Source organism: Copadichromis virginalis, linkage group LG12 (assembly GCF_057382275.1).
Source record: "Copadichromis virginalis isolate Kocher_CV1m ecotype Utaka linkage group LG12, C_Virginalis_male_GT1.1, whole genome shotgun sequence".
NCBI lineage: Eukaryota > Metazoa > Chordata > Actinopteri > Cichliformes > Cichlidae > Copadichromis > Copadichromis virginalis.
Window position 1 is genome coordinate 32,536,654 of NC_140629.1, and position 24,267 is coordinate 32,560,920.

A 24,267-nucleotide genomic window follows, 5' to 3' on the forward strand; every position below is an offset into this window, starting at 1 on the left:
TGGTCTGATCCTTTTTTAAAAGTATATAAGAAAAGATGATTATTAAGTAAATAAATCTGAACCTTGACTCACTTCCTTTTTATGAACCATGTCTTATTTCACCATGCGTTAAAACATAATAACCGTAAATTTGACAGTGCTGGAAAAAATAAAACAAATAAATAGGAGAAATACACTAGGAAATGATAAAAGTTTTCAGAGCACCAGTTTGTGGTTGTTAGTATAGTAGAGGTAGAGTGAATTGGAAATTTCAGTAGAAATTTCAGTTATATAGGCTTATACATAACTCCCACACCTTATGTGGAACTTGAGTTAGTAATATGATTACTCATACTTCTGATCGCTTCCCTTTTTAAAAAAGCCTCCTGCGTCACATAAAGTCTCTGCACGGCCTTCTTCACTACTTACTGCTACATCTACGATGTAAATCTGGATTATGGAAGCTAGAGTTTAATATCTGCCCTAGGAAAATGTTGCATCGGTGCATCCCTAGCTTAAAACTAGTGGTTAGTTCCAGCATCTCTGCAAGTTTGTGTGTTCTTTGTCTTTGTTTAGTGACTCCAAATTAACCCCATCATTGCCTGTGACCTGTCCAGGTTACATCCTGCCTCTCTCCAAACGTCAGTTGGGGGACGGTCCAGGCTACCAACACAACAAGTAGTTAAGAAAATAGGTAAAGTTTTAGCTCTCCAAGAACTAACTCAGATCCTTATATTATTATGTTTGAGTTTCAACTTTGGTTTTTGACCAAATACTTTCTGATCTGACAATATTCACTTGTGCCTCCAGTCCATATTTGGATAAGAGGCACGTGTGCATGTCAACATGATACACTACGACAATGAATTTTATACCATTAGCACTTAGCTGAAAGTACTACAGTGTATAACTACACGTCTCCCAACATTTTAAAGACTCGTAGTAGAAAGATATCCAGGAGCAGAAAGAGGCAGCTGATTTCAGAAACCTGCTGAGGCCAGAAGGGTCGCAAGAGTTGTCAGCCACGCCTTCAGGAATCGTTGTTGTTCTTGGGAAATGTCACCGCTGACTGTTTGGGCGTGTAAATCTTAACTCTGGGTACTTTGTCCCCCTCATTAACATTGTAGATTCCTTTTGACGCTGGATTCAGGAGCGTCTGGAAAAACAATAAGCATTTGAATATTGGATTCAATGCCCTGCTGAGGCAGTCACTGGCCATTCAGTGTGCGAGTGTGTACTGTTTTCAACCTTAGACCTCCCCTGGTGGTGCAGTGGATGTGTGAGAGTGAGTGATCAATGAGTGATTAACCAGCAGAATCACTGAGCCCCTAACTGTGCTTTTGCCTTCATATTTAATTTTCTCTGGAACTCAACAATCTACCATTTCCTGTTTGCATTCCTACTGCTTCCACTTCTTCCTTCCTTGCTCTGTCTTCCCACCACAGGGTAAGGGGTTACAGCGCAATGCTTTTTGAAGTAGACATTTGCATAATCAGATTAGGATGTGTGATTGTCAGTGGGCTCCCCCATCAGAGGGTGCTCCAGAGGAGAGAGGGTGCTGTCCAGCCCAACAATGGAAGACTCCCCTCCTCTCACTATCCAACCAGCCCTGCACCTGCATCCCACCCAGCCACCCACCCGTGCTGCAGGTCGGCAGCTTCGCAATTCTATGCTTGGACTCGGAAGGGTAAGAGAGAGAGCGAGAGGAAGGTGCAGGGGGAGGAGGAGGGGTTCGAGTGCGTGATGGGAGTGGGAGGGCAGGGGTTGAGCTGAGATATTTAAACATGCAGAGTGTGAATTGGCTTTAAGGGGATAAAGAGCTCAGGGCCTATCGGTTGGCACCCAACTCCAGAAATTCTTTTTCATGGGCGCCTCAGCCGAGAGAGCGAGGGGCTGCCTGCACTGATCTGGCCCATTGTGATAACGGATTCAGACAGTGTGCTAGACGCTGATAAGGAAATGTGCTCTCAATAGACGATTGCCCACATACTTGGGAGAGAATAGTCAATCAGGCAAATATACTTGGTGGAGGGAATGAGAAGCGTACAGATTTGTTATTATTTCTCAGTGCATGGTTTCATAATCCTTGTGGAAAGTTGAGGTCAGAGTTATGCTCACACTGCTTAGGCGTTTTCTGTAAATAAGGTGGTTCAACAAAATGCTTTTTCACAGCCTTACAGCCTGTACGGAAAAGGCTTCCCACGCCTTCCTCCAGTGTCAGATGACTGAATTATGAAACATCATGATGATTTTCACCAAAAAGTTCAGCCCACTGAGGAGTCCTCTGTTATTTTAATCTTTTTTGCATTTTACCAGAAAGTTTCTCAATTTCCTGTTAAATTGCTCAAGCAGTAAACACTTCCTAAATTCATGTTATAGGTGAGCCATAATGTTTGATTGAAATATTTGTCATTCTGCCTCTACCATAGAATTCATTTAGTATTACTGCAGCATCACAAAGAGTCACCTGTCACTTCCCACAGGCCTGCAGTCACTGTGTCCAGCTGCCCTCTGCTCCGTTTACACACCATTAGCCGGAGTTTAACAGCCGGGGTGAAAGCGCCTAAAACCGACTCAGTGTTTACTCTGCAGCTCAGTTAGTTGCTGCCTCTTGCCTGAAAACGGGGCCCATTTTCTGTAGTCACAATAGGCGATTAGACATGTAAATGTCTGACCTCAGTTTAACCGGCTGCCAAACAAGAAGACTGTTGATATTGTAGCTAGAGGTGAAAGAAATAATCCATTAATAGGTTTGCTGACTAAAAATTGATCTGCAGCTATTCTGATAATTAAAAAAAGGCCTAATTATTTATTGGCAGCAGTAAAAATGAGGGCTGCTAAATACCTTATGAAGCAACAGAGTGATGCTATCCTTTAAAAAAATAAGAGAGAGAGAGCAAGAGCGGCATTTGCACTCTGGTCATCTCGACAGTGTTTGACTCCAGAGCGACCTCTGACCTCAGGGGTTGCAAGTTAAGCGGTCACATAGAGCACTCATCCCTCAGGCCTCTGGTCAGTAGACAGAGAGCAGAGGTCAGTTTTGTGTCCACACGGTCATCACGGGCGCTGCTGAAAGCAAATGTCTCTGGGCTTACTGAGCAAGAACAAAGAGCAGCAGATTTGCTCTTAATTTCCCATCAGCTGTGTTTCTGACATAGCGTGAAACAACTTAACTATTCCACTCCACATGTCACTATTTACTGTGCATTGTATGAGTTTGTTCCATTCACAGCAACTCTGAAAAGGCAACTTACATTGTAAAAAACTATATATCTATCTATATGAAATTATATATAGTATATTTATTGGTTATTGTTAACTATAGGTTATTTTTTGGGTTTTTTGAGTGTTTATTTTTTATGTTTTTTTTTTTTTTTTTTTACCTCAACCCACAAATTGACCTTTTTGTCGGAGTGTCCACTTTCCTGCTTCCTCTACCAGTTTAGAATAGTGATTACCAAGCAGGGTTACAAATATCCCAGAGATTACTTAATATTAGCATGAATAAAACAAAAAAAGGAAACAAAATGTAAAAACAAAAATTACTGATAGCTAAAAGAAGTGCATAAATAATTTAAACACGGAGGGTGGATGGGTGAAACAACTAGCTTTGAAAATAAAACTGTTGGATAAAAAAAAACAAAAGTTTGAAATGGCAAAGTAAATTAGTTAAAAGATGGAGTTTATTATCTAAAAGTATGCAATTAAATTTTTGGTTAGCTGCATTGATACACACCTGGGGAAAGATGGGGTGAAGTGTGGATAATCTTTGTAACTCCTCTGAGCAGTTCATTTGTTGCATTATCTGAATAAACTTAAATTTCAGTGGTCACACAGACGACGCTACAATTTAAAAACTACTTTTCAACCAGGATTGTTGTTTTTACTGAACCATCCTGAAAGATTAGATTTCATATCAGCACCTGGAGTAAATGTCAGACTGAAACTATCGTCCAGATCCCCTTTTCTATAATAGGTTAAAATGATAAAATGTATCTATGTCTATGTGATTCAATATTTGCTTACTGGGGGCTTTGAAACACTTTAGTGAAACAATTACTCATACTTAACAATTCAGAAGGTAACAAATCATTTATTAAATAAATAGTTCAAATAAATAACATACCTTATATTCACAAACAAACCAAAATAACTTACAAAAGAGGTATCAGAAGATCATCGGCACACTCTTAACAGGAGACAATCAACTTAGTATTATTATTATCATCATCTTTGGCTATATGACATGCGTATTGTACAAAAAATGACCAAGTGAAAACACAGCGAAGAGATTTGTGTACAGTTACTGAAAGAAGATTGTCAGTTTTGCCAAAATCCAACCTGACTAGTAACAAATACTGACGCTGTTGTGTGAAAGGGATGAGAAAAGGGGGGGAAGGCTTTCTTAGGATTGAGTTTTGTGAAGTGGTATAACCTTGATAATTGAAAAGAAAGGTCACATGTAGTCTTCTCTCAGAGGACGGGGGTAGCATGTCGACTAGTGGGGAAAAAGTGCCCTTGGTTATTTTGAGATTATTTGCAGTCTTGGCTGAACCATTATCTATTCAAATTCCTTATTCAATCTTTTGCTCGGAATGAGAAATTCCTTAATCCCTTCCATTTTTCCTCGTTGGCAAAACACCCCGATACTGCAAAACGAAATTAGTTCAAGGCGGGCCGGCAACAAGGAATATTAACATAAAGACACGAGAGGAATAGTACATCCAGGTTTTTACACACCCATGCAGAACACAAATCAATTTCACCTGCAAATTATATTTCATAACTTCAACACAGAGACGGTGCTCACTTTTCAGCCACGTTTGACTATCACACACTCTGCCCTGAAGGCAGACACACAACAGTCTTTACAGAGGACCAGATCAGAGCAGAAACCCCGGGGAAGAAAGAAAGGGTCCAAAAGTTCACTCCAGAGTTGCTTCTGTTAGATGAGCTGTGGCTCTACCAGGCCTCAGAGCTGTCACAGCTGGATCCGGGCGACGGAGCCTCCGTGTCACTGGTCAGGGCCCAGGGGTGAGGAGGGGAGTGCAGCTGCTCCATGTTGCCTCTGAGAAAGGTGAGCAGGGCGGTGGGGGAGTGGCCGGCCGGCTGGCCGCTCTGGCTCTCCAGCAGCTGGACTAGGAAGTTGATGTAGCGCATGGCCAGGCGCAGGATCTCGTTCTTGCTCAGCTTCTTCTCCGGAGGATGGGTGGGGATGAGCTTGCGGAGCTCGGCAAAGGCAGTGTTGACGTTGTGCTGGCGCCAACGCTCCCTCGTGTTGGTGAACACCTTTCTGGTCATGGTGCTGAGCTCAGCTGCAACAAGTGACACAATGTTAGGCCACTTAATACAAGATATGAGAGTAATTTGTGTTTATTTTGAGTTTTTGATTCCAAACTCAATGCAAAACAGAAAAAAGCTTTAAAATAAAGAAAGAAATCATCAGCGCTGGGGAGTGATAGGAGGAAGGTGGAGGCACCAGGAGCATGGTGAAATTTGCAAACTGTTTTAAACCCCCCAAAAGCATTTATCATAATTGATTCATTTGCTACCTATTTCTGCAATACGCAGCCTTTGTGTTTTTCTTCATATTTAAAGGCATATTCAAGAGTTTTTTTTGGCTGGCACAAGTGACACATCAAGTTCTTCTGCAGTGTTTACCATTTGCAAGTGATGAAGCCTTTAAATCATTAACAGATGGTATTTTAAGCTACATTAGAATCTATTTATTAAACTTCTTTTGCACTTAATATTTTGATAACAAATATCTGCAGCTATCAACTATAAATTACAGCACATTAAACATCTACTATGCTACTATAATTGGAAATATTGCCTCGGAGGAGGGAAAATCCTAGAGAATGAAGTAAATGTCTCACCTGTACCTGTGTGTGGGAAATGTGCAGAAATCTCAGAGGCAGAGGTTCCTTTGTCATTGACGTGTCCTGGAGACCAGTGTGAAGGTCCACTTAGACGCGTCTCCTCATGCTCACTGAGCTCCAAGTGAGGAGAGGGGAGAGCCACAGAGAAGGAGGGAGGGATGAGAGTGCCGAGTGCTCGCATCCCACATTTTTATAGCAGCGCAAGCTCCATTGTCTGACGTGTGCTGTCGTGGAGCCGCTGCGTGCATTGTGTGAGGTTGGTGTGATTGTTAAAACACGTAACTCCTCCTTTTTCTGTCACTTGGAACAAGTGTGTGTGTGTTTATGATGCTGCTGTGTTTAAATGATTTGTCTTTTTTGTGGGGGCCTTTCTGCCGCTTTTATGATTTAACAGCTCTTTAAATGACTATTTGTGCTGCTTTTATGATTCATTGCTCATTTAATCCTTGAAGGTTAGCGCTAAAGGTGACAAATAAATTCCTATTGAAGTGAAACTGAGACGTTCATCTCTCTGATCCTTCTCTTACTGCTGTGGACACTTATTCCTTTCTGCTTCTCTGACATTAGGCATGGACAACCCACCGTCCCCTCCACCGAGGAAAAGACCTTGATATCAGTGGCTGCTCTGCTTTGAATCCGGCCTGATTGGGCCACAAAAGGTAAAAATACCATATCCAGATTGACAGTCGGACAATATGGGTTTTGTTATGACTACGGTAATCTTGTTGAGCCATTCCAAGGGGCCACACATAAATTAGAGCGGAAACACGGAGAGCACAGCGTCTAACTCACCTCTCTGCAGCCACTCCTCACTCCCCCATCTCACCCCCTTCCTCTGCCTCCCACTTTCAACCTTCGTTCAGACAGAAAAACACATCTAGTTTAACCAATTGTCACTGTTCTTTTTACACCCTTCAAGTGTTGTTTCAAAGACGCAGCCTTCCATAAAAGTCTCTGTGTGGAGTAGGAATTTACATAATCCGATTAGGGGCCGGGATTAGCCCTGGGCCTGGAGAACAGGCCCGATGGGGGCCGTTTTCTGAATCGGGCATTCATGAGACCCCGCTGCACGTCCAAGAGGCTGCACCTGCAGGCCAGGCGCCGCTGCTCGCTGCCTCCGTCCAGCCTCCACTCCAGGTCTGCAGACTCACTTCTCTGTGTGGTGGTTTGATGGCGGAGTGTACCTGCTGTAAATCATCATCATCTGGGAGCAGAATGAGGGCAAACTCGTAAAATAAATTCAACTGAATGAAGCAGCATCTTGTGTTTTTTCAGGGGGTTCTGCAGAGAAAATCTAAGCCAGAAGTCACTGCAGAATTCATATAAAAACAAATGTTGTAAATGGTAAATGACCTGTATTTGTATAGCGTCTCACTACTCCCTAAGGACCCCAAACACTGGATCTTTTTTTAGGAGTAGACCAAATTGCATTACTTCTTCCTACACTGTTACAACACTGCCAAAGTTCGGAGAAATTACAGTAAATTAAGTCTGAGCTGTTTGGATACTTAACATTTTTAACTACATGTATACTAGTATATATAACGTAATACGTCCTGCTGATGCCGTCGTTCAAACAGCTGACAAAAACCACATAATCAGGCGTTTTATTTTTGGAGTTTGTCCCTTGCAAGTTGATGCACTGTTCCTTTTAATTTTACCTGAGCACCATCTCATTTCGACAGTTGGTACCATGTGAGGGGTTTTCATCAGAAATGTAAAACAAAGCAAACTTTAAGTAGCCTTGTTGATTGGGGCTTAGTTTTGCTTAGCCTTAAATACATTTTTGTTAATCATCAGGAGGCATATAGTGGTAAACTTTATCATTTTTTATCAACTAAAGCAACCCATTCTACCTGGAAAGGTCCATTTTTGTGGGACAACACCCTGAAAACTGAAGGACTGGAACCACATTTTGTACAGATGGACATTCATGTAGCATTTTGGTTATTATATTTGGTTATTTAAACAATTTAGATCGTTCAGTATAAGCTAACATTCATACAATGTTATCTTATACAATTATAATTTTAGCACAACTGTGACACCATGTGTGCAGTGGATTGCTAAGTCAATGATTCAAGGTTTGTCAAAGTGTGACTTGACTTGAACTGACACATGACTAAATTGTTATCTTGATGATCACTGACTGACTAGTTATTATTTCACGAACTGTTTCCCGGAGGCAGTTTTTTTTAAATTAAAAAAAAAAAAAATCCTAATCTTAAATTCACTTTATTTTCAAATGTATTTGCCTTAAAAAATTATGTTATAAGAACCCTGTGCAAAACTCAGCACCGGCTTTTTAGATTGTGTTTTTTTGTTTTTTTTTTAGAACAGGAATCCCAGAATATAATGAAAATGTAATAAACCTTATATATTAAAACTAGAACCAGGTGATAAACTACAAGATAAATCTACATTTGGATTATCAAATACCAACACATTACTTATACTTCAGAAAATTTTATTCTTACCATGCGAATCATTATTTGTTGATTTGTTTCATGGCGCTTGTGTCATTTTCATTTTACTCAGCATTTTGAGGTGCTGCTTTTTGTGCCCAAAAGCCCCCCCACCTTATCTGTAATCACTATCCAACTATAAAGGTGCTTCTGCTGGGGCTTCATCTCTTCTTTAAAACAGAAAACTCACAGGTGACTCTTAATTGCAGGCTGTGATTAAAGATAACAGTGTGACCTTTACAGCTGAAGCCAAAATAGGAGCCAGACTAAAGGATGCTTTGGTTTAAACAGCCTGCTCCTTCCCACAATATATCTCCTGTCCCATTCAGTGCAGGGCTCCAGTGTAGTCAGGGACCATTACTGCACCATTAGGCTACTGTTTGCCTCGCCTTCATAGGGGGACTCCTTTGACCACCCTGCTGACTGCTTTTGTTCCTGTGCCATTAAAAAAACAAACCATTTCTCTCTTTGTTTGTCCACTGCTTCTAAGCAGGCAGCAGCCAGGGAGACGGACACGTAGGGAGAGGGATACATTTAAAAAAAAAAAAAGAAAGTGGTGGGTTATTGATGGTGGTAGTCAGTGCTTGATATGGCTGTCCAGAGGCAGGGAGGCTTGGAGTCGATGTCCCTGGGGTCGTCTTTGTCTGGGGATCATTCCTGAGGGAGCTGGCTTCACTCTGCTGGCTCGTGAAGATAAGCACTCTCTCCACATGCTGAGAGAGCACGATAAGGGGATTGCTTCACTAAATTATATATATAAAAAAAGAAGCCCTGCCATTGGAGCTGCTAAAAAGAGACTTTATCAGGTTAACTGGGAAACACCCTCCATCCCATTCCTCCAGCCATAAATCACAATTTGTTTTTCCTCAATTGAGCATGCTCAGTATGGGGAGGGGGCACAGCAAACATGTGCAGATAATTATAATTATGCTTAATCTTGTTTTGTAAGAAGAACCTGCCAACACCTTCTCCTTGTTACTTAGCAGTATTTAAACATATAATCATTTATAACACATTATAATGTAGTTGTAAGCAGATTTAAGGCGTTAATCAATTTAAAATGCTACCATGTTATTAGTACTAATCATTGTCTGTTTCTATACCAGCCTGGGAAACTTCAGGGACACTTACAAAAAAATCATCAAACAAATTTTGAATTTTGATAAATTACAAATAGATAATTATAAATAGAAAAGGAGCAGCGTGTCCTGTAAAACAGCTTAAAATAGTTAATACTATAACATGAAAAAGTGCAAAACAAATTTATACAATAAACAATAGTTTAGATTGAAATAATACAAAAATCATATGATATTGCTTTGAACTTTAATAAAATTAACTGTTCCTCCTTTTTTAAACATTAACAGTATTTTCGGTGACAAAAAAGGAATTCAGAAAATCACAATTGCTTATAAACATTTAAAATGTAGACTTTTAGGTGAAAAACTAAAAATGTAATCTGAGAAGAAAACCCCCCCCACCGCAAACTATGCCATGACTGAACTTTTAATGTTTTAATGCATTTTAATATTTTTTATTCCTTCTCCCATTCTTTTCTAAAACAATCTAAGCCTCGTCTGTCCATCACCTCTGCCGGGCACCCTCTCATAGCTCAGCCTTCCCTTCTTCGATGGTGACAACACTGCAAATGTAAAAAAAAACAACAACAAAAAAAATAAAGTAAGAACAAATGGGCTATGTTAGCACCTAAACGTTTACCTGCAAAATAAGAAAAAGGAGACTATAATGTGCATTTCCAACCACAAACTCTGTTCAGGATCATTTTCTCGTGCAGCTCTGAACATGGGATCTATAAATTAGATCACCCAACACAACTCCTGTTATGCGCACTTATACTTGTTTGCTGGTTCTCGTGTGACTAGTCAACTAAATTTTTAATTATAAGATGTGGATAAAGGACCTGGGAGGAAAATCGAGAAAGTTAAAATTGCTGAATGTTTATTCTCAGAGACTTGGGGATGTCACAGCAGAACTCCACGCTGACAGTCTCACCGGGAGTAGCACGGCATTATGAACGTTGCCATAGTTTGTCATGATTTAGAGGGGTCTTGTTTTTCTGTATATAGTGGACTTTTTTTGTTGTTGCTTTAGTTGTAAAGCAACAACAACAAAAAAGGTTAAAAAAAAAAAGATTCTGAGCATGCTCCTCGTCTTGCTCCTCACCTGATGTGCTGTCTTGAGGCTTGGAAACTATTGACTCTTGAAGTAAAAGTGACTCAGCTCACATCACCAGCATAAAATTCAGGTTAGTATGCCAGACAATAAAAGTTGTTTGTTCTCTGTGCAAGTTTGAGGACCATGGTGTAGAATGCACAATGTACTTTATACTTTGTTGCATTTTCCTGCCATTTTAAACTTGTGAATGGTCAACTATACAAACTACATTCACTTTCAAAGTAAAAGCTCCACCTTTTTGAAACAACTTTTACTCTGAAGGCAAATGGTCTCCATTTGCGGCTTGTGTTGCACTTTTCAGTTTTACTGCTGCTCAGAGAGATTTTGATGAGTATTTACAGACACAGACATCTTCCACAAAAACTACAGGGAACCATGGCAACGTAAGTATAGAATCAAAGGTTGTGTCAACAGCTAGTATTGTGCTAAAGACCTGAACAGCTTCTATTTCTATTTTTCACCTGATCCAATCAAGCCTGCAGCCTCTCTGTTCCTCTTCCTCTCCTGTCCTGCCCAGCATCTGGAGCCGTAGTTGGCTGAAAGTGATGTCATCCCTCCCCCAACGTGATCATGACCCCACAGGATACCTGTAGGTGTGCTAAGACTGTAGGTGATGTGCTGACTGGGAGGATTAAAGTCCTTGTAGAGTGTAGGGTATGTGGACGTTTCGGGGCTGGCTGGCTGCTGCAGGTTGGTACTGTAACTGAAGGTAGAGTCCAGTTTGAGTGGGCTGTCAGCAGGGTGTGAAGAAGTGGTGTAATCGTTTAGCGGAGTCTTGCGTGTCCACTCATTGACTGATCTTTCAACAACCCTCCCCACTGCTCCAGCTATGCTCCTCCAGCCAGAGATCTTCCCATCCTCTCTCCATGGATCATTGATGTTCCAGCTTCCCTGGAAACAAACATCTGAACTGCCAAAAGTATCACTCAGGTCAAGTTTGAAATCTGAGTTGCCATCCTCGAATATTGGGTAGAAGCTCTCCTGTGGACTCTCGAACAGGAAGCTGGTGTTCTGGTTGCTACAGAGAAGGTCTGGATGGGGGGACTTCATGCATTCATAATCCCCAGTGTGAGTCTGTAGGCTGCTTTGTTGGTTTGTCTCAGTGGTCAAAGTTTGACGGTCTTTTGGATCTGCTGCCAGTGGATACAGGGAGGTCGTGTCACTGAAGAGCTAAACTCGGAAGAGAAGGAGGGAAAAAATCAAATTTAATTTCTTAACAACTCGGTTTTTTAATGTATTTATTTTCTAAATATTTTGGGGACTTTTTCAGCTTTATTTGATAGACACAGTGAAGAAAGGACAGGAAAGCGGGGGCAGAGAGAGGGGAAGACATGCGGCAAAGGGCCACGGGTCGGACTCAAACCCGGGCCGGCTGCTCTTAGCCATATGGCATATGGTCACCTGCTCAACGCATTGAGCTAAACCGGCGCCCGGAACTCTGTTTATTTTGATTTGTAATTTGTACTTCTGTGTAAAGTAATAAGCTTTTGTAAAACAAGTGTTCCAAATACAAACATATTTACAGCACATGATCACCTTTAGCACTTTATGTGGCACCTCAGGAAGCAGCTCCTTCAGCTGACACAATGAGGCCCCCAGGAGCCACTCAAAGGATGGCACTCTGCTCAGCATCAGCTGTCCAACCAGGGGGTTAATGCAAGGGAACTGTGACAAACATTCTTCTTCCTGGAGGAAGCAAATGGGAAAAAAAAGAAATGCAATCAATGACAAGACATGTAATAGATTTTGATTCATAAAAAAATAAAAAAAATAAAATCACACAGCAGACATAAGACAGTTGTAAAAGGTGCATTTAGTTTTTGTCTCTTTGAAACTTCACAACCATTTATGGAATAATTTCTGTTTCAAACCTATGAGGTCCTGACTGGTCTCTCAGTATAAGTAGTTAATGAAAAAAAATTCTGTTTACTGTGAATTTCTGTCTATGTAGATGGCATTTTTCCCTGATTTATCAGTATTAATTATCACAGTTAATAATAAAATATCTTGGTCTCCAACCACTGTTTTCTGCAATGTGACTACAGAAATACAAAAACAAATCTACACAGAACCTGTATTTTCTAACTGTATGCTGTCCAGTTATCCCTCTTGATTACAACTGGACCAGCTTATAATTAACCATAGAAAAAAATGTATCCACATGCTCTTAAGAATAGAGTCAAAACACTGCTTTAATTCATCACTGAAAACAGTGCAATTTATTCTAGACCTTTCTGTATGAATAGCTTTGATTTGGGGATATGAGTTTCACCTGTGAGGGCATCACAGTCAGCCAGTCTCTGTTCAAGAAGCTGACAGGGTCTCTGTCACTGGACATCAGGCTGTGGAAGCAGATCTGACTGATGGACTTTGCCATTTCCAATACATCTGACACTAACAGCACCTGCAAGACGATGTACAGAAATGCCTGTATCCTACTGTTGTTTATTCTTTTTTATTACTTTTGGTCTTTTTGTTTAAAATATTGGTGAAATGTCTTCAATATCCTGAAAGGATATTAATTTGACTTGAATGAAGATGATAATCATAATAATGATCTGTTACAGAGAGGGGCACCACTTATGTTCTACCTTCACATCCAAATCCTCAGACTTCATTCTCAATAGCACCAGAGATGAATAGACTAGCACCAAGTTGCTGAAGGCCTCACTGGAAAATCTGCACACACACAAAATCAAGCCTTCTCATATACTACTACTGTTTAGGGGAGATAAATAAGGACCCTTTTGGAAGACAAAATCATCAGGTTTTAGGGTCAATACTTGGTTCAAAGTTAAATACACTCTCCAAGTGAGGGTGTAGGGTTAAGTATATGTGGACACCCACCTTCCTCCCTGACCTTCTGGACAATGAAGGATGAGCCAGCAGCAGCTGTACTGAAGAGAGAGAGCAGTCAGCCTCATCACCACTCCCTCACTGGCTCGCTCTTGACATAGTTCATCCTGCTCCTACACACACACACACACACACACACACACACACACACACACACACACACACACACACACACACACACACACACACACACACACACACACACACACACACACACACACACAGCAAAAAAGTGTGTGTTTTTCTTTAAGTAGTTGCAGAGTTTATTGGTCAGCATTTTCACTTAAGAGACTCATTAGAGCATTGGGACTAAACGCAGAGGAAATCCGCCCCCATAACAAGTCTAACTGTGTATATTGTCTTTATGAGGACTGATTGGACTGAAATGAAAGTTACATAATGCTTCAAAATAACTGCCCAGAAGTGTATCAAGATGGTCGTCAAGTGGTGAGAGTGGGATCTAAAACAAATTGGCTAAAACCAAGATGTTTAAAAAGCTGAAACCATAAAACTAAGTATGGAAGCACACTTTTATCACTGATTTTGTCTGTAAGTCAAAAATTTGAGTTATGCATGTTGAAATTTCAACTTAAAAACTCAAAATTTTGAGTTAAGTATCTCAAAAATTTCATCACAATAACTTACCAGTTTAAATTCCATGTACATTTTTTCTCAGCATTAGAAAAAAGCTTCCATACCTAAGTGAAACACATGTTACCAGTTCCCTTAAAAACACTGTCAGACATCGGATTTTTATTTTATCACAGACATTTACAAACCATGAAGAGCCTGAGATGTGTAAAGAAAAATGTTTCCTTTCCCACATTTGTGGAGTCTACTGTTATTAGATGTGCTTTAAAATTTACAGCTACCACCGTATTACGTGAAGTTTCCTCACAAAGATGAAGTGTTTATGTGTTTCCTGATACCTGAATTACGATGGCGGTGCTTTCATCCACTGTGATGAGAGTGTAATTGTGGATCCCTCCGAGCCTCTTCAGGGAGGGACAGTGGCTCCTCTCCAGCACCATCACATTAAACCTGTGACAGACATGTTTCACCAAATGATCAAACAGTGCTCTCGTCAGGACTGGGAGGTCAGGTAAAAATGCTAAAAAAAATGCTGTCTGAAGGTCAGGAAAGTCCAAGGCAGAGGCAGCATATTGATTGATTGATTTTTAGCTGTCAGAGTTATAATTATCTGTTAAAATGTCAAAAGTGATACAGCAGAACTAGAAAATAAGTTTCCTCCATCCATGATATGAGTAAACTCTGTGATGACTACAACAGCACTCAGACTGCAGGCTTACTTACAAGGCTTACAAGGATATTTAAAAGTACAATTGGAGGCAGAGTCTTCATTTTTCCGTGGGGCCAGCTCCTACTTTCAAGATTAGGCTTAAAGCATATAGTTATAGGCTTGATCAGGTGACTCTGAGTCCTCCTTTAACTCTTTAAAACCGGTTAGAGCAGGCACGTTCCGTTTTGCTTAACTATTTTTAAATCCCTGTAGAACCGGAACCACGTAAGCTACCGCAATAATTTTTTTTGCATATGAAACCGGAGGAGTTGTACTTACATCTTATGCCATCAGCTTGCCCTGGGTCATGGTTTCCTTCCACATATAGCTTTGCAAAAATTTGGATTATAATATTTATTTTCATTTTTCCTGCAGTATATAAAAATTGACTATGACTATGAATTTAATTTCCTGTTGTTGGAAACTATTTTGTGCAACTTTTTTGTATTTACAGTTGTGAGGGATAAACCTCTTAAATTTCTTTAACTAGAAATATATGTAAAAAACCAAAAACAATTTTCAATTTTTTGTAGTTTATTGCATTTTTTTGCAATTTATGTAGTTACTATGGACTTAATGCATACATATTATTACAATTTGGGCTATAACGGTTGTATTGATGTATAGCAACTTGAAATGCTCTCAAAAATGGCACTACTGCGTGTAAAAATATAAAGATAAGCTCTGGCGGACTTGGTTCTATGGTAGGTCTTAAAGGGTTAATTACCCTACAATGGATTTAGGCTGATGGGGCTTTGCCATGATGCACTGTTCCTTTTTCATTCATGCGCTTACATACTACTCTGCATTAACTGTTATTAAAATCTGGCTGTAGTTTTCTGTTTAACTTTAAATTAAAACTTCTTATATTAGATTATGTGATATGTAACCTGATGTTAGTTATTTTTACTATTTTTTCATCTCAGCTACTCAGATGTAAAACATTTAAAAATTATTCTGATGTAAAGGCTGGTCATAATACTCGATACTTGAACACAGTTGTTTTTACTTGTCTGGATGAGGAGGAAAACTCACTCTGACTCAAGCATTTGCAGTAGCAGCGGATAGTTAATAAGTCCCTCCGTCACAAACAACACATACGGCACGTTGTCCTCCAGGCACCACAAGATATTCTCTTTAGGGAAACAAGCACATTTAAAAGCATTTAAGCGAACATATCAACAATAATATGAATACGTGGAATTTGGTGGCAGCTGACCTGCATCAGAGACGGTGGTGTTGAACGTTAGGTGGCTGATGCTCCTCTCCCTACAGATTGCAGACCATGGAGACTGGCCCGGATGGTCGTACTCCACGACTAGAGAGAAACAGGTCCAAGGGAAGTCGGGGCCAATATCCTGTTCATACACCACCACGCACACACTATCATGCATGCTGTAAAAAGGATAGAGGTGTGACAACAATGTGTTTACTTATACTCAAGACAGTGTGATGAATGGCTCCTAATCTGAAAATATAGCTATGAGATGTATACATTTTGCTATTGCCAAAATATAAAATAATAAAATAGATATTATTTACCATTTGAAACTGAAAATACGCTTTTCAAATCTTTCAGAAACAATAAAATAAAATAAAGAATGTATGTTAATTAAAAAAAATAACTTGGAAAGCAGGGGATGGGACCTCAAGCACAGCTTTATTGTGTCTCTACAATATCATGTAATTATATATGACTTCATATCTCTATATACCAATGTATCACACAGGCCTAGATGAATGAACTATGATACACTTTTACCTGCTGACTACACTTGCACCATTGAGCTTTATCTTGTCCTGCTCTGGACAAACTGCAGTTGCGCCTCAAACAACAACAAAAAAACACAAATATAATTAACTCTATGACACAATGACAGTCACCTGTTTGTCTTATTTCTGCATGTTTTGCAGCATTTAATTTTTCTTTGAATATTTTTTAGTTTAATAACCTTTGACTGAAATGACTGAAATGATCAGTGAGCTGCTTACCTGTCACCTGGTTCAAGCTGTTGATTATTGTTGATCTGCTGCTATCACAGTGAACTGATACGATAACAAGAATCTGCACAAAGGTAAATAAGCAACTCTTATCAAGTGTTTTTCACATAAGGATTTATGACTTTAACGAATATCATATTTAGCTTATAGAAGTATATGATTGATTACACAATACTGACTTTATCTGTGCTGTTCTGTCCTTTACTGCTGTTCAGCCACTCAGCCACCAGGTGCTGGAGCTCCTGCAGTTTGAGGCTGGACTCCTGGTTTTTCTGAGTGAGGTAGAGGATGATGTGCAGCCTCTTCAGCAGCTGCTGCAGACTCTGCTCTGCACATCCCTTAGCTGCCTTTGTCAGGTACTCTGTTGTCCAAGAACACCAGGTTAAAAATCTCACAACATGGCATCTGTTTGGTTAAAACCTCAGTGTAGACACTGAAACTAAAGTTAAGATTTTGGAAATTCCAGCTTCCAGTTTTGAGTGATGGGATCCCACATGATTGCATAATTTCTATCGTACTGTTTTAGAATATTTACAGGGGATATTTCTGTATCTTACCCAGGTTCTCTCCTACTGGCTCGACAAAGTCGTTACTTATATGAAAGTAAAAACAATATCATACTACGTTATAATAAAAATAGCACAATTATAAAATTTACTTTCAGTTAACTGTTTGAACTTTTAATTTATTACAATTAGATTTTTCCCACCTTTACAACTGCAGCATTTTGAACTAACTTAATAAACTTTAAAGGTTGGGTGCTTGTGTGACAGTAGTTCATCTCACCCAAACCCGTACTGAGGTCGCACTTCAGCAGCAGCTCCTTAAATGTCACCAGCACATGAATCAGAGCTGCAAGGTTGAAAAGCGCTTCCTGATCTGCAACACAGTGGGAGAGGGAGTAGATAATTTACTTCTGTCAAATCTAGGTTTAATACATTAATACAACAACATGCAAATTAAAACATTAACATGGCATTTCCTACCTTTGATCAGTTCTGCAGTCTGTGCAGGGGCCCTGCAGAGTGCCCTCTCCTGTTGTTTGAGAAGGAAGTGAGTTTGGTCTGGTGCCAGGCTGCTGAAGTCTCCACACCCTGGGAAGTTGAGCCCCAGCTGTCTGGCAGAGCTCAGACAAGGCTGAGCGAAGGCCAGCAGCTCACAGTAGGCTCGCTGCTGGCTGTCTGCACAGGGTTTAAAACACTAATTTAAAACACCATCTGAACCACCATGCTTTCCAAACAGACCCTACTACAGTCTGGTCAATGAGACATGCAGTCAAGCAGCCTGACTCCCAAACTTTGCTGGCCCCCCATGTGGTCCCTCCTGTCAAGACCTGTCTCTTTTTGTCATATTTTTCAAGTAACCTATATTGGAAATTCTGTTTTTGGTCTGTGACCCCAATATTTTTAGTAGCCCCAATAGGGCCACCCCTATGAAAAAATTATGGAGGCGCCTGGCTTTCAGGTCTCCATTAAATTGCTGCTAATGATACATTTGTAAAAGTGTGGAATTACTTGACTGAAACTCAAATGTGAACGTAAGGTGTGGATATTTGTAACTTTACTTCACTCTGATAACTTGTGTCGCACCTGTAGGTTTGATCTTAACTACTTTGCTGTCCCGTCTTTGCTGTGATTTTCCACTGAGTTGACCCATCCACTGATTAGCAGGTTCTTCCTCTCTGTTTGAATTTCCTGGCCTCACGTCCAGTGTTTGACTCTGCACTGGAGAAGGCTGCAGCTCTGATAATAGTGCTTGGTGGTTCACCTCATGTGCTGATAAATAAAAGGATGAGCTTAGGTAAAACATGTTTTTATTAGGCTACATTAGTTTTTACAGGCGTACATCTGGAGTCATAGCAAGAAAGTTCAGGTCAAGGGTAAATTTATTGGATCTGTTAGGGTTTTTAACTATTAAAAAAAAAATCAGCTTACCTGAGAGCTTTAGAGCCTTCTTAGAAACAATGCCCTCTTTATGTGAGTTGGATGAGCAGAAGTTTATAAACTTATCGGGATTAAAAGATTAGCTGAAGAAATTATGATGATTACTGAGGAATCTAACATGAAGAATCTAAGAGCTTTACAGTGCATTGATGCGTTTTGTTTTCTTTTGTGGGAAGTGTAGGGATCTGTGGCTACACACGGTTTTCCTGTGGAGACTTTGACTATAATACTTCATTTACATTTTTCACATAATAGATACAAACATTCTGGTCTTAAGTTCAGAGAACAATGTTTGAAAATAAAGCTGCAAAAGCATAAATCACCTTCAGACTATGCAAGAACAGATAGTAAGCATAGTGTACCTGCAGTGCTGCCTGAGCTCTGAGGTGATGCAGAAACAGGAGCGATCTGCTGAGACCTAAGCATCATGAAGGTGGCCAGGGGGTCAAGGTCCAGCTCTGGTGGATTTCTTGCCAACAGCAAACCTCTGTCATCATCTCTAGTATTCAGTGTGGAGGCGACAGCCTCCTCAGAAATCTTTGCACTCAGCTCCATCTGACAGTCATGTCCTTGTCTGCTGATGCCTTTTTCATGAGCTGAAGACCAGCTTGCAACTTCTGAAAACTTCTTGCCACCAATATCATATTTGGTGGTGACAGGAGCTGGTTTGACATCTTTATTCACTGTGTTGAACGCAGGCATCTGGGAGGCATTCAGAGATGAATCATCAGTGGGTTTCTTTTGGAGAAGAGTTTCAGCTGTGGTGCTCAATAGAAAGGAGTCGACTGAAACCAGAATAGAAGGAAAATAGATGAGATCTGATGATACTTAATATAAATAATTTTTGCACTTCAACTAAAAAAAAACCCAAAACACCTGAAACAATTAACCTGGTTTTGACTGGCATTTCGGCATTTAAACCAGCTCCAGGTGAGCTGCCAAAAAACAGTGATGGACAAAAACTATCATGCAAACCACCAACCACCACAGAGTGGATAATTCCTAAAGGGGTCTGAGCCCCACCTGAGACTGATTACTGCTCTGCATCAAAAGGAGCAAGCAGAGGAGGTTCTGGCATAGAATCCTTTCAGGATACCACCTAGATGAGATATTTCGGGCATGTTTAGCCAGCAAATGCCCAAGCAGACCCAGTACATGTGGAGACATTACGTCTCTCAGCTAGATGGGAACATTTTGGTGTGTCCTTGAAAGAGATGGAGGAGGTGGCTGGGGAGAGTGAAGTCTGGGTATCTCTACTCAGACTGCTGCTTCCAAGAAATGGATGCGGAAAAGTGTCAGTAAACCGATAGCTTAGTAATTAATTATCTACATATGTTTAATACAGCTACACATGGACTCATGCACATCTAAAAACCAAAAACACTCACCCTCCACATGTTCAGGTGGCAGTTTACTTAAGTCTTCTCCAGTTTCCTCTCTGATGGAGGGAAGATCAGACTTCATATTCTCTGTGAAGTCGCAGCAGCAGCACAAAGATAACTGCGGGACTTCCGTCTCCATCTCGGACTGCAGTTTGTCAGCAGCGCTTATGAAACTTTCTTTCTCTAGTTTGATAACTTTTAAGGCTTCCCACAGAGGCTGGAAGTCAACAGCTGGTTCATACATTTGAGGCTCTGTAGGAAATACAGCAATTTAGTGACACAGTTCAGAGATTTCTGTGTTCAGTACGTCTGTAAATGTGATAGATTAGAAACAAAAAAACAAAACAAAAAAAATCTCACTTTAAGTCCAATCATGACACAAAAACATGCACCCCAGAGTTTTCATGATAGCAACATTCATTTGAATTGACTTTCTCTGCATGGTAAACAGTCACATTTTGTCAACCCCTGTCCCTAGATTGTGATACATTACGTTTTAAGTCTCTACATCCAATTTGAGACTCCATTTAGAGCTGCAAACCCATCAGAAAGTAGATGGGTGGTTGAAGACCAAGATGTTTTGGGGCCACAGTGACATCTTGTGGTCTCCAAAAACATCAGCCTTTTAACTATTGATGCCAAAGCACTGCAGCACCTCAGTGAGTTTTAAAGTCCTCTTAGTCAGAAGTGCTGCAGCAGATTCACCCCAAATTTTGCATAATAAAAACAAAATGTGTACTCATATGATTTAAACTTAATGGCTTTTGTTCCCCCTGCTGATTCCCCCAAAGTCACTTTAGCAAAACTGTCACAGTGAACAAAGTGGTTTCTAAAGAGCCAGTGGAGGCTTTGGCACTTTTCCACTGTTAATCAGTGTTGAGTATTTAATGTGGAAAATTTGTGGAGTCTTCCTTTAATTACAAAATTACCTGACAACAGAAAGCCGACCACAAAGTTCAGGTGCTTCTCTGCCTTCCAAAGCACCGCCTTCATCTCTTTCTGAGCTCTCGGCGACACCAAAGATCTAGATGAAAATCATTATTGTTTCAAAAGCTTCTCCAATTACCATAAAATGGGAATCACTCATATTTTCTCATCATGCTGTAGCAGTTTATAAGAATGTTAATCCAGATGACTTACAAATGACATCTCTATGTGTGCATCATGCTTGTTCAGTTAATGTGAAATCAGTGAAAGTAAACAAACAAACAAAAAAAACCTATCAGAACTGTTTAGTTAGCAGCTCAACCTGACATTACTCACATTCTGCAACAAGGAGACATCTCTTCCTTCTTGAGCTCAGAGGTGGACAGACAGATGTCAGTTTGACTTTTCAGGGGAGTCGGGTTGAGAGTCAACTCCAGCTCCATTTCAGTGGGAAGCACCGCACATCCTTAAAGACACAGTAAACTAAAACTTACATTGAAAGAGAATTAGACACCTCAAACAATCGAAGAGACATGGTGTGCCTGATGTAGCCTCTGTATATTTCTCTATTATTGGATGAAAAGTATAACCAACAAGTTACAGTTTTTATCTAAGCTCTCTGTACCTGCAAAATCTGACTCAATCAGGCCTCCATTCATCTTGGTTTCTTCACTGGCTTCATCTGGTACATCAAACTTGGAAATATCCACTGAAGGATTTGAAAGGGAAGCTGAAGAAAAGTCAAATATATCAGTTTATCTTTTAATAGTGTTTAAAAAAATATTTTTTATTTCATCTTAAAGGATTTTGGTCTTTGTCACCTTTTCGAAGCACATCTAGGACTGGAATCTCCTCGTCCATCAGCTCAGTGGAAACATTCACATGACTGTAGATGTTTGAAAACCTTGTGAACTTTTCTGTGCTCAGCTGAAGAGTCTCCACTACAGCAGGCAACAGCAGCAACTACAGAGAAAAAACTATTAACAATAAACTGAGCAAATAGTCTCATGTTTATAAGGATTAGTTACCTCTCCGTTCGTGAGTGGCTGTTTAACAAACTCCTCTTGAATGTCTACGCATGTCTGAACCTTAGTGGTGTCCACATCTGCCGGTTTTTCATAAGATGCACAGTGCTTGAAACAGCTACAATCCAACAGGTTTAACATGATGGTTAGTGGGGCCATAAACACACAAAGGTTGTTCATTTGCAGGTTTTAAAATGCACCTGAACATGTTGTCTTCTGAGATGGAATTTCCTGATGAGCTCAGCAGCGGGTCAGCTACAGGAAGCATCCTCAATCTGGACAACTTGACTCTCAGTGTAGGCAAATGTCTCTTAAACTCTGCCAGGTGATCGACTGGAATGAGCTCTTCTGGCAAGAAGAGGTCTTTCACAGAACACAAACATGTTTTACTAAACATAACTGATTTCCTTAAGAAGATTAGAATTACAACTTTATTGTAGTATACAGAAATGGTTCACCTTCACTCTTATCCGTGATCGCGTCAGGTGTCTGCTTAAAAAACGATTCCTGACATGGACCATCAGTCTGTGAGTCTTTTAAAAGGGAACCATACAAATCTTCATCTAAATCCTGAAGTGAGTCAGGATTAGAGCTGGGTATCACCTCCACCTCATCTTTCACATCAAATCTGAAAAGTAACAAGTATTTATGATATCTCTCCACAAATACAAAATTCAGTGAATGGATTGTGTTTTTAAACAGGAGAACCTTTCTGTTGAATTTACTGGTGGATTTTTTTCTCTCAGATTATCAAGGACAGAGCCACCGACATTAAGTCTGCAAGTGGAGATCACCTGTCCTGTCAAGGGAATAAATATATAAGCAAATTAACTCATATGGCAGGCATGTGAAGATTACCTGTATCATCAACACACTATTACTGGTTTTTTATGATTGCTTAAGTACTTTCAAAATTACTTTAGTAATTTTACACGTTGATTTATTACAAAGCCCAAAGAGTCATGCTGACAGATTTCTTTCATTAACTATGGCAGCATTTCTTTATCATATATAAAAACTGAAATGTACTATTGAAGTTGCACATCTTTTTCTTATATTAGGATTAAATATGCAGTCAAACTTCTTTGCACTAACAGAAATGAGATTTTCACTAGTCTGGTCCACTTACATCCCCGCTCTACAAACTTAAGTTGTTGTTTTTTTAATACCTCTGACCCACGGTTTCCTGTAGGTGTCTTCAAGCAGCTTTCCACTATGTGGATACAGGTCACTGGCACCTGTCAGGTAAGGTGTTGGCAGAGCCAGCAGGTTCATCATGACTTTCAGACTGGTGCTGGCCTGAAATACACACACAAAGAATCAGAACAACAAGCTTTTAGAGAAATACTCCGGGTAAAATGAACAAGCTCACCTCAAAAACATAGTCAAGAGCTTTAAATCTGATAGCAGGGAAGACTTCAGTCTGGGGAGAGTTGTCCTTTTCTGGCCTGTGCACACAAAGAAGCGGAGTTACAGGTAACATGTCTGTACCTCGGTATCTTACATCACACCAACTAACTTAATGTCTCGTGCTATAAACAAATATATTTATGTAAACGGATAAAAATAACTTTCACGTGGAAATCTTTCAAGTTTATTAGCTTGCTTAGCTAGCAAGTGTCGTACTATAGCTAGGTAACTTTTTTTTTTTTTTACACATTTTTACTCTAAATTTAAAGCTTTAAATATGGAAAGCTGACAAAAAAAAAGTAAATAAGAGCACTGTGTGTTTCAGTAACAGCAAACTTACATGATGCAATTAAGTTTTAGTGTTGCGCGGCTGTAGTGTCCAAGATTGTTTATTCAGGATGCATTAACAGGTCACCAAAAGGTGAAACCGTCACGCATGCGCTCTGAGGCATATGACCAGTAAAGCTAGGATCAGCCTTTGAAAAAAAAATATCTGGATAGTATTTGCCTAAAAAAAATTTGAAAACCTAAAATATTTCTGGGACCCCAACAAGCTCTTTGTAAATCCTGGAAAGGCCTCCACTGAAGTTATAGACCCATGGACACAAATATTTAATGGACGCTGGCCAACGTTTTTTTCTGTGGTTGTGTGGATGGCAATGTTAATACCTAACATAGGCCATCAGAGGCGCTAGAATAAATGTTTTTGGTCTGGTAAGGAACTCGTTTCTGCAGTACAATGGTCCACGAGTCCTTCCTTTCTTCTTGGAGACGAAGCATTTCTATGTCAGGATGTCACCAGATTTCAGTTTGGGTCAGTGCCTACAGGTCTCATTATGCCAGAAACACACATTTATGTGTCAAAACGCCCCTTTAAATTCCCCAATGGACTGAACAAAAT

At 40.1% G+C, this 24,267-nt stretch overlaps 2 protein-coding genes across 5 annotated transcripts; both read right to left on the reverse strand.

The window, feature by feature from the left end:
• Window positions 1–4,056: 4,056 nt before the first annotated feature.
• Window positions 4,057–6,042, reverse strand: tal2 (T-cell acute lymphocytic leukemia 2). Of its 2 annotated transcripts, none has more exons than XM_085474203.1 (2): window positions 5,859–6,042; window positions 4,057–5,294 (listed from the first exon to the last, which is right to left on the reverse strand). In XM_085474203.1, exons 1-2 carry the CDS (start codon window positions 6,040–6,042, stop codon window positions 4,942–4,944), a joined length of 537 nt encoding a protein of 178 aa, XP_085330329.1. In that variant the 3' UTR covers window positions 4,057–4,941. The 2 variants fall into 2 exon arrangements, with proteins under 2 accessions (XP_085330329.1, XP_085330330.1); XM_085474204.1 differs by having other exon boundaries at window positions 5,865–5,922.
• Window positions 6,043–9,635: 3,593 nt separating this feature from the next.
• On the reverse strand, window positions 9,636–23,816 carry shoc1 (shortage in chiasmata 1). Of its 3 annotated transcripts, none has more exons than XM_085476134.1 (28): window positions 23,707–23,816; window positions 23,329–23,404; window positions 23,126–23,255; window positions 22,665–22,755; window positions 22,415–22,584; window positions 22,157–22,319; window positions 21,960–22,074; window positions 21,753–21,894; window positions 21,557–21,661; window positions 21,268–21,397; window positions 20,934–21,028; window positions 20,011–20,256; window positions 18,985–19,407; window positions 18,269–18,454; window positions 17,666–17,860; window positions 17,466–17,558; window positions 16,859–17,040; window positions 16,671–16,743; window positions 16,441–16,504; window positions 15,898–16,073; window positions 15,714–15,813; window positions 14,308–14,419; window positions 13,370–13,485; window positions 13,114–13,201; window positions 12,795–12,926; window positions 12,059–12,208; window positions 10,984–11,692; window positions 9,636–9,968 (listed from the first exon to the last, which is right to left on the reverse strand). In XM_085476134.1, coding segments are annotated over exons 1-28 (4,350 nt in total). In that variant the 5' UTR covers window positions 23,709–23,816; the 3' UTR covers window positions 9,636–9,882. The 3 variants fall into 3 exon arrangements, with proteins under 3 accessions (XP_085332260.1, XP_085332259.1, XP_085332261.1); XM_085476133.1 differs by having other exon boundaries at window positions 13,370–13,491; XM_085476135.1 differs by lacking the exon at window positions 23,329–23,404 and having other exon boundaries at window positions 13,370–13,491; window positions 23,707–23,815.
• Between the last annotated feature and the right edge of the window lie 451 nt (window positions 23,817–24,267).

Bases quoted from the DNA above. Each gene is read 5' to 3' on its own strand.
- tal2 (XM_085474203.1), bottom strand. From the start codon at position 6,042: ATGCGAGCACTCGGCACTCTCATCCCTCCCTCCTTCTCTGTGGCTCTC. The intron at 5,295-5,858 runs GTGAGACATTTA...CACTTGTTGCAG, and splicing joins TTTCCCACACACAGGTACAG to CTGAGCTCAGCACCATGACC.
- shoc1 (XM_085476133.1), bottom strand. The intron at 22,075-22,156 runs GTGCATTTTAAA...GTTGGATTGTAG, and splicing joins TCAGAAGACAACATGTTCAG to CTGTTTCAAGCACTGTGCAT. The intron at 20,257-20,933 runs GTAATTTTGTAA...TATTTCCTACAG, and splicing joins GGTCGGCTTTCTGTTGTCAG to AGCCTCAAATGTATGAACCA.